The sequence below is a fragment of the Narcine bancroftii genome, chromosome 2 (genome assembly GCF_036971445.1).
Source record: "Narcine bancroftii isolate sNarBan1 chromosome 2, sNarBan1.hap1, whole genome shotgun sequence".
In the NCBI taxonomy this organism is placed as follows: Eukaryota; Metazoa; Chordata; class Chondrichthyes; order Torpediniformes; family Narcinidae; genus Narcine; species Narcine bancroftii.
The window spans coordinates 72,393,693-72,408,378 of record NC_091470.1 but is presented as its reverse complement, the minus strand read 5'-3'; the positions used below and the strand labels follow the sequence as shown (position 1 = coordinate 72,408,378).

General features: G+C 45.1%; 1 protein-coding gene across 1 annotated transcript in view; it reads left to right on the top strand.

Moving 5' to 3' along the window:
- Window positions 1–14,686, top strand: part of fsip1 (fibrous sheath interacting protein 1) — a 401,721-nt gene that overhangs the window by 368,582 nt on the left and 18,453 nt on the right. Inside the window, exon 12 of the mRNA XM_069917082.1 lies at window positions 3,314–3,364. Coding sequence (XP_069773183.1) covers window positions 3,314–3,364 — 51 coding nt within the window. The remainder of the gene's footprint in view (window positions 1–3,313; window positions 3,365–14,686) is intronic.

Here is a 14,686-nt window from a genome sequence, read left to right as displayed (position 1 = left end):
CTGACAACTTCTTCAGCATAGGGAAAATGGTGGAAGCTTTGAAACACATTGGGACCATAGCGCTTCTCAGGGAGATGTTAAAGATGTCGGTGAGAACATCTGCTAACTGCGCCTCACATCCCCTGAGTTCTCTGCTGGGAATGTAATCCGGTCCAGTAGCTTTCTGTGGGTTTCTTGCCTAATATTCTCTTCACATCGGCCACTGCAAGACACAGCATTTGGAGGAGAGATGGTCTTCTTCACTGCCACGTTGTTTTTCACCTCAAAACACACGTAGAAGTTGTTCAGTGCATCTGGGAGGGGGGCTTCACCAGCATGGGCAGATGGTGTTGTCTTGTGATTGGTGATATTTTGGATGCCCTTTCTCATGCGTCACATGTCCTTCCTGTCTAGGAAGTGACTATGAATGCACTGGGTATGTGCACAGTTTGCTTCCCTGATGGCCTTAGACACCTTGGCTCTTGCAATAGCTAGAACTACTTTGTTGTCCACTCTGAAGGCAGCGTCTTGGTTCCTGAGTAGCACATGCACATCCACAGTCATCCTTGGCTTTTGATTTGAGTGAGTAATGATGGTCCTGGGCACAGTGACGTTGTCAGTACATTTACTAATGTAACTGATCACTGATGCCGTATAATCCTCCAGATTGATCCAGTCGTCATCAATTGCTGCTTCCTTGAACATGTGCCAGTCAATGCACTGAAAACAGTTTTAACCTGCATCAGAACTGGTCTGGAATGTCTGACAAATGGTCTGTATGCTGGAATTAGTATTACAGAGATGTGGCATGAGTATCTGAGGTGGAGCAGGGTCCACCTCTTTCTGTGTTTTGGCCAGGTCCTTCTAATCTTTAGCTATCCATGTACCTGTCCAAATGTTTTTTTTTAAATTACTTAATTATCACTTCCTCTGGCAGCTGTTTTACACTCACACACCCTTTGTGTGGGGGGGAAAAAAATGCCCACAGCACCCTTTTAAATCTTTCCCCATATTAATTAAACCGATGCTGTTTAGTTTTAGACTCTCCCACCCTGGTGGAAAAAAGTGTGACTATCCACCTTATCTATGTCCCTCATGGTGTTGTATGCCTCTATAAGGTTATCCCTTAGCCTCTTCTTCTCTAGAGAAAATGTTCAAGCTGATATGCTATCAATGACTCGCACCAGACTAGAAGTCATGATTAATAGGCTTTAATCACCATAAATTGTAGACACGTCTTACATGTTGCTGGTCCAGTTCTAAGGCAGGTACTGAGGGAGAGGTTTAGGTGTAACTGCTGTTATGGGAAATCTCAGGGGAGGAGTTACAGGAGCTGGCCAGCCCATACAATACATTTATATTAGACAGCTACACAGTGATTCCACCACACAAGCCCTTCAGTCCCGGTAACATTCTCATGAATTTTCTTTTCACTTTCTCATTTAATGATGCCCTTCCTATAATAAAGCAACAAAAACTCCACACAATCTTCCAAATGTGGTCTTACCAATGTCTTGTACAACTATAGTAATGATAACCCAACTCCTCTGCTCATTGCCCTGATCAATCAAGGCAAGTGGGTCAAACATCGTCACCACCCTCTACAAATGCTGCCACTTTCAGGGAACTGCATTGTATTCCTAGATCATACTGTTCTTCAACATTCCCCAGGGCCTGACCATTTACTATGTGAATTCTGTCCTGCTTTAACATACCAAAATGCAACACTTTGCACAAATTATCTGCCATTAGGATTAGGGTTGGGTTAATACATTGTAATCTTATCCTATCTATGACCCTCATTATTTATAAAACTCTGAGGGCAACCTCTATCTCTTTTTGTCACTCCTCAGCCTCTTTCACTGCAGGGAAAACAGTCTATCCAGCTTTTCTTTATTACTCCAGCCCATCAGTCCAAGCAACATTCTTGTGAATATTTTCTGCACCCTTTCCAGCTTAATTACATTATGAACTATTGAAAGTGCAATTCAGGACCTAATATTTTAAATTAATTCTTGATCCCCAGATATATAACTGGAGCCTTTTTTTTATTAGCTTCATACCTTTCCATTAGAATATCTTACATTATATGCTTTTAAACAGATAAAATGCAAATATTAACAAAGGATTTTTATCATGTTTTCACTTTTAAATGAAGATTTACGCCTAAGTTATAAATAAATTACAACAATTATGGCATTAAGGTGAGAAGGGGAAGATTTAAATGGGACCTGAGGGCCTCGTTTCTCGCACAATGGGTGTTAGGTATTTGGAATGAGCTGCTAAGGTAGAGGTCCACACAACTGTAAGTTTTAAAAGACATTTTTTGACACGTCTATCCATCCATCAAAAAAGATTTAGAGGAATGTAGGCCAAACGCAGGCAAATGGGGCTAGGTTAGGTGGGCAACTAGGTCAGTATAGACAAGTTGGGCTAAAGGGTCTGTTTTTGTGGTGTAAAAGTCCATGGCACAAGACTGAAATGTTCCATCTTTGTAATCTATTTAAAATCACAGATTATAGCTCCGAAATATGTTTATTAGAGTTAGTAAAGGGTGGGAATTAAAACTAAATAATATGAAACTGAAATTTTCTTTGTAACATTTGTTCCAGATGATCACAATAAAGTTAACAGTTCCTATTTGTTTATGGATATTTTTTATTCCAGGAACTTCTGGTACATCTTCAGGAAACGCAACAACAATTTTGTCCCTTGGCACAATTTTATTTTTTATTTACATGTAACGTATCTTTGTTTTTCTGTTAAATTTAAATAAATATTTTGGGTGTGAAAGAGATTATTACTCAATTTGCATTTTGTATTTTGAAGAGCCTTATTCATTATCTTGCCATGGAATTATAGGAAGAGAAGATACACCAGAGATTTAAAGTTTAGGATTTAGTCAGACTAGTTGAGGAACTTTCAAATGACAAACATCCTGAAATTTCTCTGAACAATATTATCACTTTGGCTAAAATAGCAGACAGAAGAATTAAGCAGTAATGCCTCTTTGCATTGATTAATAATAACAAAGAGGGAATATAACTTCAAGTAAAAAATATAACATGGAACAGCTAGATATTTTTTAGCAGCAGTGTGAGAAATATTTGTGGTTTTAATCCATTTGTGGCATAAATTGTGTATTCCACATCAGTGTACATGTCTGAGATATGATGCACAGGGACAGAAACCTCCACTCCATTCACTCTATTCACAACTGGGATTGTTAACTCTGTATTTGGCTTAACATACAAAACACTTAATTAATAACAAAACTATCTAAATAATTGCACATTTGCTTACCATTACTTCTGTTTCTGCTTGATTTTTTCAGGTTGAATTTAAGGATTTATGGAATATTGTCTTCCTGGGGAACATAGATATGGTAATTAGGCTGTTTTCACATCACATCTTGATGATGTGACTGGCTGGAACTATGTCACCTCTTTTCCCTCTTCAGATAGGTTTTTAGTATTTTTAAATATTTCAAAACAAATATTCTGTCAGAAGAGATATATTTAAAAAATAAGATCTGACCAATGATTGAAAACTTTTTGCATTCTGTCTTCACTGCTTTGACTGTTTCAAACCAAGATTGTACTGTTACAAGTCCATTTATTTTGGTCATTAGGCAATTGCTTTTTAATTTTGATAACCTTGAAATGGGTGCCACATCATTTCTTCTGTCTGTATCAGGATATAAAAAAAATGAGGCATTATAAGCCTGGATGTCTAAAAAATATTTGGCATGATTTTAATAGCAAATAACCAGCTGTAATTCTTAGACGGATACTTCCTGAGTGTCTCAACCCTAACTCATGATTCACAGCAGGAATACCAGACATTGATAACTGGGAATTCCAACTGCATCAAGATGAGGCTTCAAACCATTCTTCTTGTACTGTATGGTATTTGGAATGCAGTTAAGAATAAAAAACTTTGGAGGAAAGAAGGATAAGGTCAATTGGTTCAACAGGAAGCAGAGTGTGGGGAACATCTGATAGCAATGTGAATTAGATCCCCAATGAAAGGTCAAGACAGAGTCCCTAAAATTGTTCTGACCAGGACTAACTAAGAGATTGAACATACTTCCATCAATTTGCTTTCAGAATAATTATAGACCTCAGTTCATGACAGGCTTCTTTTCTCTGCCTACTTCACCTTTATGCAGTAATTGAAGAGCTTTTATAGTCTTGTTTATGCTTCAAGGATTGTTTGGTACAGCAAGATTGCTTCAATAACCAATGTCAACTGCAGCTTCTCAGTGGTTAGGCCTTAATCATTAAAATGGGGTTTTGCTTAAATAATATTTTTACCTATCAATGTGGCAGGCACCATCCCCCAGTGGGCTGATATTGCCTCAAACCGTGCATCTTGGCACCTCACAGTTTGGCGGGCAGCAACCTCCTTTGAAGAAGACCGCAGAGCCCACCTCACTGACAAAAAGCAAAGGAGGAAAAACCCAACACCCAACCCCAACCAACCAATTTTCCCCTGCAGCCGCTGCAACCGTGTCTGCCTGTCCCGCATCGGACTTGTCAGCCACAAACGAGCCTGCAGCTGACGTGGACTTTTTACCCCCTCCATAAATCTTCGTCCGCGAAGCCAAGCCAAAGAAAAAAGGTTAATCTAACTGCAACATCAGATCTGCATTCCAGCCTAGATGTGGGAACTCTTTACCCTCATTTATCAAGAATCTATCTACAATACATGTGCCATAAAAAATATTTAAAGGCTCTGCTTCTATTGCCCTTTGAGAATGTTCTAAAGTCTCACAGTCTGCTGAGCGACAAAAATATTACCCCAATTCAAGAATGTCTCACAAGGAAACATCATTACACATCCACACTGCAAAGACCCATCAGCATCTTATATGTTTCAATCAAGTCCTCTTTCACATTTCTAAGCTATAAGGATGCAAGCTTAGATTGTCCAACCTTTCCAACTTTTCTCATAAACCTTCTGTGAAAGTTCTGGATATCCAGATCAATACAGAAGGAGCAGGTATGATCACAAGATCACAAGATAAAGGAACAGAAGTAGGCCATTCGGCCCATTGAATCTGCTCCGTCATTCCACCATGAGCTAAACCATTCTCACATCCCGTTCCAATTTCTGGCCTTTTCCTCATATCCCTTGAATCCTTCACTAATTAAATACCTAATTATAGTTAAAAAATGCTTTTTTTTGAGAGCAAGTTAAACATTGTTTTCTCAGCTATGAATTGTGTTGTGAAATTCCTAACAGTCCTCTGTTTTCCCACTAATTTTTGCTTCCTTGTATGCCCTCCCTTTTGATTTTATTTTAGCCTTAACTTCTCTTGTTAGCCACATTTTACTCTGCCATCGCTCTATATAACTTACTTTTCCAGTCAACTTGGACCACTTCCTCTCTCCAACCACTGTAATTTTTTTGTTCCACTGAAATATTGACACACCTGATATCAGCTTCTCCTTTTCAAATTTGAAATGAACTCAATCATATAATAATCACTACTTCCTAAAGGTTCTATTACCTTTAGTTCCCTAATCACCTCAGGATCATTACACATCACCCAATCCAAAACCGCCTATCCCCTGGTGGGCTTATCGACAAGCTACTCCAAAAAACTTTCCCAAAAGCATTCTACAAACTCTCTCCCCTGAGATCCAGTACCTTTTTAACTTTCCAATCCCCTTTCACGTTAAAATCCCCCATAATTGTTTTGACATTTTCGTTCTGATATGCTTTTTCTATTTCCATCTGTAACTTGTAGTCCACCTCCCGGCTGCTGTTTGGGGGCCTGTATATAACTGCTAATGGGGTCCTTTAACCCTTGCCATTTCTTAATTCAACCCATAAGGATTCTACCTCTTCTGACCCTATGTCCCTTCTTTCAAGTGATTTAATATCATTGCTTATCATCAGGAGTGTGCCACCCACTCAACCTACCTGCCTATCTTGTCGACCTGTACCCTTGGACATTCAGCTCCCAATCACATCCATCATTAAGCCATGTCTTGGTGATGGCCACATTGTCATATCTATTAATTTGTAGTTGTACAACAAGATAATGCACTTTATTTCTAATGCTACATGCATTTAAGTACAGTACCCTTAGACCTGTATCTGTTACTGATTTTACTGTTGTTCTCTTCTTTGGCTTGGCTTCGCGGATGAAGATTTATGGAGGGGGTAAATGTCCACGTCAGCTGCAGGCTCGTTTGTGGCTTACAAGTCCGATGCGGGACAGGCAGACACAGTTGCAGCGGTTGCAGGTGAAAATTGGTTGGTTGGGGTTGGGTGTTGGGTTTTTCCTCCTTTGTCTTTTGTCAGTGAGGTGGGCTCTGCGGTCTTCTTCAAAGGAGGTTGCTGCCCGCCGAACTGTGAGGCGCCAAGATGCACGGTTTGAGGCGATATCAGCCCACTGGCGGTGGTCAATGTGGCAGGCACCAAGAGATTTCTTTAGGTAGTCCTTGTACCTCTTCTTTGGTGCACCTCTGTCACGGTGGCCAGTGGAGAGCTCGCCATATAACACGATCTTGGGAAGGCGATGGTCCTCCATTCTGGAGACGTGACCCACCCAGCACAGCTGGACCTTCAGCAGCGTGGACTCGATGCTGTCGGCCTCAGCCATCTCGAGTACTTCGACGTTAGGGGTGAAGGCGCTCCAATGCATGTTGAGGATGGAGCGGAGACAACGCTGGTGGAAGCGTTCTAGGAGCCGTAGGTGATGCCGGTAGAGGACCCATGATTCGGAGCCGAACAGGAGTGTGGGTATGACAACGGCTCTGTATACGCTTATCTTTGTGAGGTTTTTCAGTTGGTTGTTTTTCCAGACTCTTTTGTGTAGTCTTCCAAAGGCGCTATTTGCCTTGGCGAGTCTGTTGTCTATCTCGTTGTCGATCCTTGCATCTGATGAAATGATGCAGCCGAGATAGGTAAACTGGTTGACCGTTTTGAGTTTTGTGTGCCCGATGGAGATGTGGGGGGGCGCTGGTAGTCATGGTGAGGAGCTGGCTGATGGAGGACCTCAGTTTTCTTTAGGCTGACTTCCAGGCCAAACATTTTGTCAGTTTCCGCAAAACAGGACGTCAAGCGCTGAAGAGCTGGCTCTGAATGGGCAACTAAAGCGGCATCGTCTGCAAAGAGTAGTTCACGGACAAGTTTCTCTTGTGTCTTGGTGTGAGCTTGCAGGCGCCTCAGATTGAAGAGACTGCCATCCGTGCGGTACCGGATGTAAACAGCGTCTTCATTGTTGAGGTCTTTCATGGCTTGGTTCAGCATCATGCTGAAGAAGATTGAAAAGAGGGTTGGTGCGAGAACACAGCCTTGCTTCACGCCATTGTTAATGGAGAAGGGTTCAGAGAGCTCATTGCTGTATCTGACCCGACCTTGTTGGTTTTCGTGCAGTTGGATAACCATGTTGAGGAACTTTGGGGGGCATCCCATGGGCTCTAGTATTTACCAAAGCCCTTTCCTACTCACGGTGTCGAAGGCTTTGGTGAGGTCAACAAAGGTGATGTAGAGTCCTTTGATTTGTTCTCTGCACTTTTCTTGGAGCTGTCTGAGGGCAAAGACCATGTCAGTAGTTCCTCTGTTTGCGCGAAAGCCGCACTGTGATTCTGGGAGAATATTCTCGGCGACACTAGGTATTATTCTATTTAGGAGAATCCTAGCGAAGATTTTGCCTGCAATGGAGAGCAGCGTGATTCCCCTGTAGTTTGAGCAGTCTGATTTCTCGCCTTTGTTTTTGTACAGGGTGATGATGATGGCATCACGAAGGTCCTGAGGCAGTTTTCCTTGGTCCCAACAAAGCTTGAAAAACTCATGCAATTTGACATGCAGAGTTTTGCCGCCAGCCTTCCAGACCTCTGGGGGGATTCCATCCATACCTGCTGCTTTGCCACTTTTCAGTTGTTCAATTGCCTTATATGTCTCATCCTGGGTGAGGACCTCATCCAGCTCTAGCCTTAGGGGCTGTTGAGGGAGCTGGAGCAGGGCGGAATCTTGGACTGAGCGGTTGGCACTGAAAAGAGATTGGAAGTGTTCTGACCATCGGTTGAGGATGGAGATCTTGTTGCTGAGGAGAACTTTGTCGTCTGAGCTGCGCAGCGGGCTTTGGACTTGGGGTGAGGGGCCGTACACAGCCTTTAGAGCCTTGTAGAAACCCCTGAAGTCGCCAATGTCCGCACTGAGCTTGGCAAGGCTAGTCCACCACTCATTTTGGATCTCCCGGAGTTTGCGCTGAAGATGGCTGCATGCGCGACGGAAGGCTTGTTTCTTCTCTGGACAGGACGGCTTTGTAAGGTGAGCCTGGTGGGCAGCTCGCTTCTTTGCCAGCAGCTCCTGGATTTCCTGGCTGTTATCGTCGAACCAGTCCTTGTTTTTCCTGGAGGAGAAGCCCAGTACCTCTTCAATGGATTGCAGTATGGTAGTCTTCAGCTGATCCCAGAGGGTTTCAGGGGACGAGTCCGTGAGGCGGATTGCATCGTCGAGCTTTGCTTTGAGGTTTGCCTGGAAGTTTCCTCTCACTTCGTCTGACTGCAGGTTTCCAACATTGAACCTCTTTCTGGGGGCTTTACTGTTCCTGGGCTTTGGCTTGAAGTGAAGGTTGAGCTTGCAGCGAACCAGCCGGTGGTCAGTGTGGCATTCCGTGCTGGGCATGACCCTGGTGTGGAGCACATCTCGTTTGTCTCTTTCTCGCACCAGGACGTAGTCCAGGAGGTGCCAGTGTTTGGATCGGGGATGCATCCAGGTAGGCTTCAGGCTTTCCCTCTGCTTAAAAAGGGTGTTTGTAATGACAAGCCGCTGTTCTGCACAGAGCTCCAACAGGAGGTGCCCATTGTCGTTGCACTTGCCGACACCATGCTTGCCCAGGATTCCTGGCCAGGTTTCTGAGTCTTTGCCGACGCGAGCGTTGAAGTCGCCAAGGATGACAACCTTGTCGGCTGTAGGGGTGCGTTGAATGAGGTTGCGCAGGTCAGTGTAGAACTTGACCTTTTCTGCTGGTTCCGCCTGGAGGGTTGGAGCATAGACACTGATGAGGGTGATGCGACACTTGTTTTGAAGGGGGAGTCGCATGGACATGATCCAGTCCGAGTGGCCTGACAGAAGGTTTTCGAGTTTGGAGGCAATGGAGTTCTTGACCACGAAGCCTATACCAGATAGGCGTCGTTCATCCAAAGGCTTGCCAGACCAGTAGAGTGTGTAGCCCGCGCCGCGTTCTTGGAGGCTGCCTACATCTGCCAAGCGGACTTCACTGAGAGCGGCTATGTCGATGTCAAGTCTGAGGAGTTCATGTGCAATGAGGGCAGACCGACGTTCAGGTCAGTGGCTGTCAGCCTTGTCTAGCATGGTTCTGATGTTCCAGCATGCTAGCTTGAGTTTGTGAGCATCTTTTGAGGGGGAGGACGTGGAAGTGGAGGACGTGGAGGGGGAGGACGTGGACCTTTTAGGTGGAGTGCAGTGTGCGCAGTACTGGCCCCACCCTTTACACCCATGGTTCGTGTGCCGTGGCCAAGCAAGCTGGGACGTGGCAGCGAGGTCCTAGGGTCGTAGGTTTTATATCGGAGTGGCCTTCTCCTATGCAGGTTTCTTACCCGGGCTGGAGGGGTCTGCCTCCCCTCTTAGGTCGGTCCATACTGCCCGGACCGGGGCCGAGGCTGCCGCTGCTCTCCCTGTGCCCGGACTGGGGCCGCTGCCTCTCACTCACTGCCCAGACCGGGGCCTCCGCCTGCCTCACTCGACCGAGGCCGGGGCCGCCGCCTCCCCCTTGCTCCTGATCGGATCGGGGCCGCCGCCGCCTACCCTCTGCCCAGACCGGGGCCGGGGCCGCCGCTGCTCTCCTTGTGCCCGGACTGGGGCCGCTGCCTCCACCTCTCTGTCTGGACCGGGGCCTCCACCTGCCTCACTCGAACGAGGCCGGGGCCGCCGCCTCCTCCTTGCTCCTGCCTGGATCGGGGCCGCTGCCGGCTACCCTCTGCCCAGACCTGGGCCGGGGCCGCCGCTGCTCTCCCTGTGCCCGGACTGGGGCCGCCGCCTCCACCTCTCCGCCCGGACCGGGGCCTCCGCCTGCCTCACTCGACCGAGACCGGGGCCGCCACCTCCCTTGCTCCTGCCCGGATCGGGGCCGCTGCCGCCTACCCTCTGCCTGGACCAGGGCCGGGGCCGCCGCTGCTCTCCCTGTGCCCGGACTGGGGCCGCCGCCTCCACCTCTCTGCCCGGACCGGGGCCTCCGCCTGCCTCACTCGACCGAGACCGGGGCCGCCGCCTCCCTTGCTCCTGCCCGGATTGGGACCGCCGCCGCCTACCCTCTGCCCGGACCGGGGCCGGGGCCGCCGCTTCTCTCCCTGTGCCTGGACTGGGGCCGCCGCCTCCACCTCTCTGCCCGGACCGGGTCCTCCGCCTGCCTCACTTGACCGAGACCTTTGCTCCTGCTACTGGATTTTGCTGTTGTTCTATTGTACTGCAAATTATCCTGTCTTTTCACCTGCCTATCCTTTTTTCTTGTCATCTTTACTCCACAGTATCTTCGATTTTTTTTTCTATTTTCCTCTTTCTCAACTCTTACACCCTGGTTCCCTTCCCCCTGCCAACTTAGTTTAAACTCTCCCAAAAAGGTATATTAAACATCCCCGCCAGGATATTGGTACCCTTTGAGTTAAGGTGTATCCCAGCCATTTTGTACAAGTCATACCTCCCCCAAAATAGATCCCAGTGATCCAAAAATTTTAAACCCTGTCTCCTGCACCAGTCTCTTTAGCTCTGCAATCATATGCTTAATTCTGCTCTTCTTGCTTTCATTAGCACATGGCACAGGCAGCAATCCTGAGATCAGTACCCTGGCTCCTCAAATTTCTTTGAAACTCCTTTCAATCTTCCTTCAGAACCTCCTCTCTTTTCCTGTCTATGTCATTGGTACCAACATGTACCAAGACTTCTGGCTGCTTGCCCTCTCCCCTCAGAATACTCTGGATCTGATCTGAGACATCCCGCACCCAGGCACCACCAGTAAGCCACACACCATACTGATATCCCTCTCATGCTCACAGAATCTCTTATCTGTTCTCCTCACTATGGATTCTTCTATAACCACTGCATTTCTCTTTTTGCCCTTGACCACGGATGGCACTGGGGCACAGTGCCAGAGTTACATTTGCCATAGATTTCCTCTGTCAGGTCAACCTCTCCATCAGTATCTAAAACAATGTACCGATTTCTGAGGGGGCCTGTTGCAGAGGTGCTCTCTACTATAGCTACTATCAATTACCTCCTCACTTTCCCTAATTAACCGAAGGTCATCAAGCTACTGCTCCAAATCCATAACATGGTCTTTAAGGAGCGGCATCTCAATGCACCTGGCGCAGATGTAATCCTTTGGGAGGCTGGTAGTCTTCCAGGGTCCCCACATCTGGCACTCCAAGCACAACACTAATCTTAGTTGCATACTGCTAATGCTACTGTCTGATAGTACTAAATAAATGTATCTGGAACTTACCCTTTTACTATAATTCTCACCTCTTACCTGTTCAGGAAAGTCTTACCACTCTGATTCAGACCATTCTGACAACAACTTCTCCCCGATAGTGTAGGAACAAGACCCTCCTTAGGCTCTGCTTGCCGAATCCTCTCAAGCCAAAGCCTCAGAGTCCCACTTCTTCACTGAGCACTCGAACCAAAGCCTCAGAGTCTCACTCCTTCACTGAGCCACTCACTCACTGGCTGCTTCTCCAGCTACCAATCCTTTTATTTATCCCTGCCTATTATTTCAGTTGCTCCCTCCCACTAATCAACAAATCTTTCAAACCTCCTTTCTCCAACTTAAAATAAATCAAGGTTAAATTCTCTTACCTTTTTAACCTCTTGTTCTGCTGGGCTGATGTGACGTGCCTACGCAGTCTTGTCTCACTTCTCTCTTTCCTTGAGTTTAAAAAATAAAATGTCTACCTCTGCTAACATTAATCTGATTACACGCGCAGTCTCCTTACTCCAACTCAAAACAAATCAATGTGAAAATCAAAGTATGACCTGCGAGAAGCTATCTCCTGGGTGAAGTAGAGATTCTGGATGAAAATGGAAACAACAAGGGACACCCGACAGCTGTGGCAGGGCCTAAATGCCATAACCTCCTACAATACCAAATCCAGTGAAGTAGCAGTCAGCAAAGCTTCAGTCCCAGAGGAACTCAATGCCTTCTACACCCAATTTGACAACAGTAACAGTGAAGTACCACCCCTCCACACCCCCTTGCCTCCTTATGATGCCATTCTGTCAGTATTTAAGGATGAGGTATGTGCTGCCTTCAGGAAAGTGAACCTGAGGAAAGCATCCAGCCTGTATTAAAGATCTATGCTGACCAATTTACCAACGTATTCAGGGATATCTTCAATATTTCACTCCAGCAAAGCTTGATATCCACCTGTTTCAAACAGGTGTCAATCAAACCAATGTCCAAGAAGAGTGTAGTAACCTGCCTTAATGACTATCGAGGCAGATGCACTTACATCAACAGTGATGAAGAGTTTTGAAAGGCAAGTGTTGAAACAGATCAGCAGTGAACTTTATCTTAGCAATAGGTTTACAGTGGATGCCCTCTCACTGGCTCTGTAAAATGCTCTGGATCACCTGGACAGTAAAGATGCATTCTTCAGGATGCTCTTTATCGACGACACTTCGGCATTTAACACCATCACCCCTTCAAAACTGATCAGCAAACTCCAAGACCTGGGACTCAACACCTCACTGTGTAACTGTCTCACAGTTCAGCAACTTGGGTTCAATCCTGACCTCCAATACTATCTCTATGGAGTTTGCACATGTCTAGAGTAGCAATGCTCAATATGGCCCCTACAGCTCTCCAGAGGGTCACAGCACATTTCAATAAAAGCCTTGTTTTCTTTTCACCTCACGTAACATAATTTTTAAAATCTTTTTTATGTAGTCGGTAAGAGACAAGTATGGAAGAAACCAAAATTTAACTACTTCACAGGCAAAGGAGACCCAGGAAGGCCATAGCCAAATAAAGATTGAGAATGGAGGATTTTCACAAGATGCTCTGGTTTCTTCCTGTTCACAGAAAGATGTGTTGATTAATAGGTTAAATTGCTCCTGCAAATTACCCCACTGCAGGGTGATGGTTTGAGAATCAGAGTGGTAGGTGTGAGAAAATAGGATTGATAGAATCACTCTGGAGCTGGCAGTCACATGATGGCTGATCGGCCTCCTCTGTTATGAGAAATATGACTTAACAAGAGCTGAAATTCTTCCTCACAAGGTTTATCTCAGGCTGTCATGAACAAGTAAATGAATAAGCTGAATCATATGTAGGAAATAAGGTTTCTTTTCTTGATAATATTTCTAAAAACAAACCAAATCCAAGAGCAGCAGGTAGTTCAGCGAATTACCAGAATGTAATTGAATATTGCAAGGAAAATGGGAAGCCTATGGCTCAATTAAACAGAACATTTGTGAGGCAGTATTTTGAATATTAAGGGCAGTATTGGTCTCTTCACTTAAGAGATGATAATTAATGCATTGGAAGAAATTCAGATTTATGATTTCCTATTTATTGTCAGAGCACATACATGATATCACATACAACCCTGAGATTCTTTATCTGCAGGTGAGGAAGAATTACCACTTATTGTTAGTACAAAAAAAATGTACATGGCATATACATGTAAACAAATAAAGAACTGCAAACAGATAATGAATGTAAACAAACCAACTGTGCAAAAAGGGAGAATTAAAAAATCAATAAATTGTACAAGTAAGAGTCCTTGAATGAGTCCCTGATGGAGTTTGTTGTTAAGGAGTCTGGTGGTGGAGGGGTAGCAGCTGTTCCTGAACCTGATGGTGCGAGTCTTGTGGCATTTATACCTCTTTCCTGATGGCAGCGTGAGAATAGAGTGTGTGCTGGGTGGTGTGGATCCTTGATGATTTCTGCTACTCTCCGCTGGCAGCGTTCCTTGTAAATATTTTGATAGAGTGCAGGGTTTTGCCTGTGATATCCTCGGCTGAGTTCATTAAATTTTGGAGGGTTTTATTCTCAGGGGTATTTGTGTCCCAATACTAAACCATGATTCAGCCGGTCAGCCCACTTTCCACAACACATCTGTAGAAATTTGCCAGGGTTTCTGGTATCATACCAAACCTCCACAAACTCCTGAGGAAGCAGAGGCGCTTATGTCCCTTCTTCATGATGCCATTGGTGTGTTGGGTCCAGAAAAGATCCTCCAAGATAGTGACATCCAAGAACTTAAATTTGCTCACCCTCTCTACCTCTGATCCCCCAATGATCGCTAGATTGTATACCTCTGGTTTTTCCTTCCTGAAGTCAACAATTAGCTCCTTAGATTTGGTGACAATGAGTGCAAGGTTGTTGTTGGTGCACCATTCATCTAAAATTTTTAATATCCCTCCCGTATGCTGACTCATCATCTTAATTTATACAACCTACTACCATGGGTATAGTGTTATTGTTGTATCGGACCACACAGACATAGGTATAAAATAAGTAGAGCGGGGGCTAAAATGCACCCCTGTGGTGCTCCAGTATTGATAGAGATTGTGGAAGAGATGTTCTTACCAATCCTTACTGATTGTGGTCTGAAGATGAGGAAGATCTGTACCACTCACTACTTTATGTGAGATTTATGAGAAGTGTAACTGATTCACATTCTCAGTTGGTGGAGTTACATATTATTGATTATGTGGTGTGTACTCA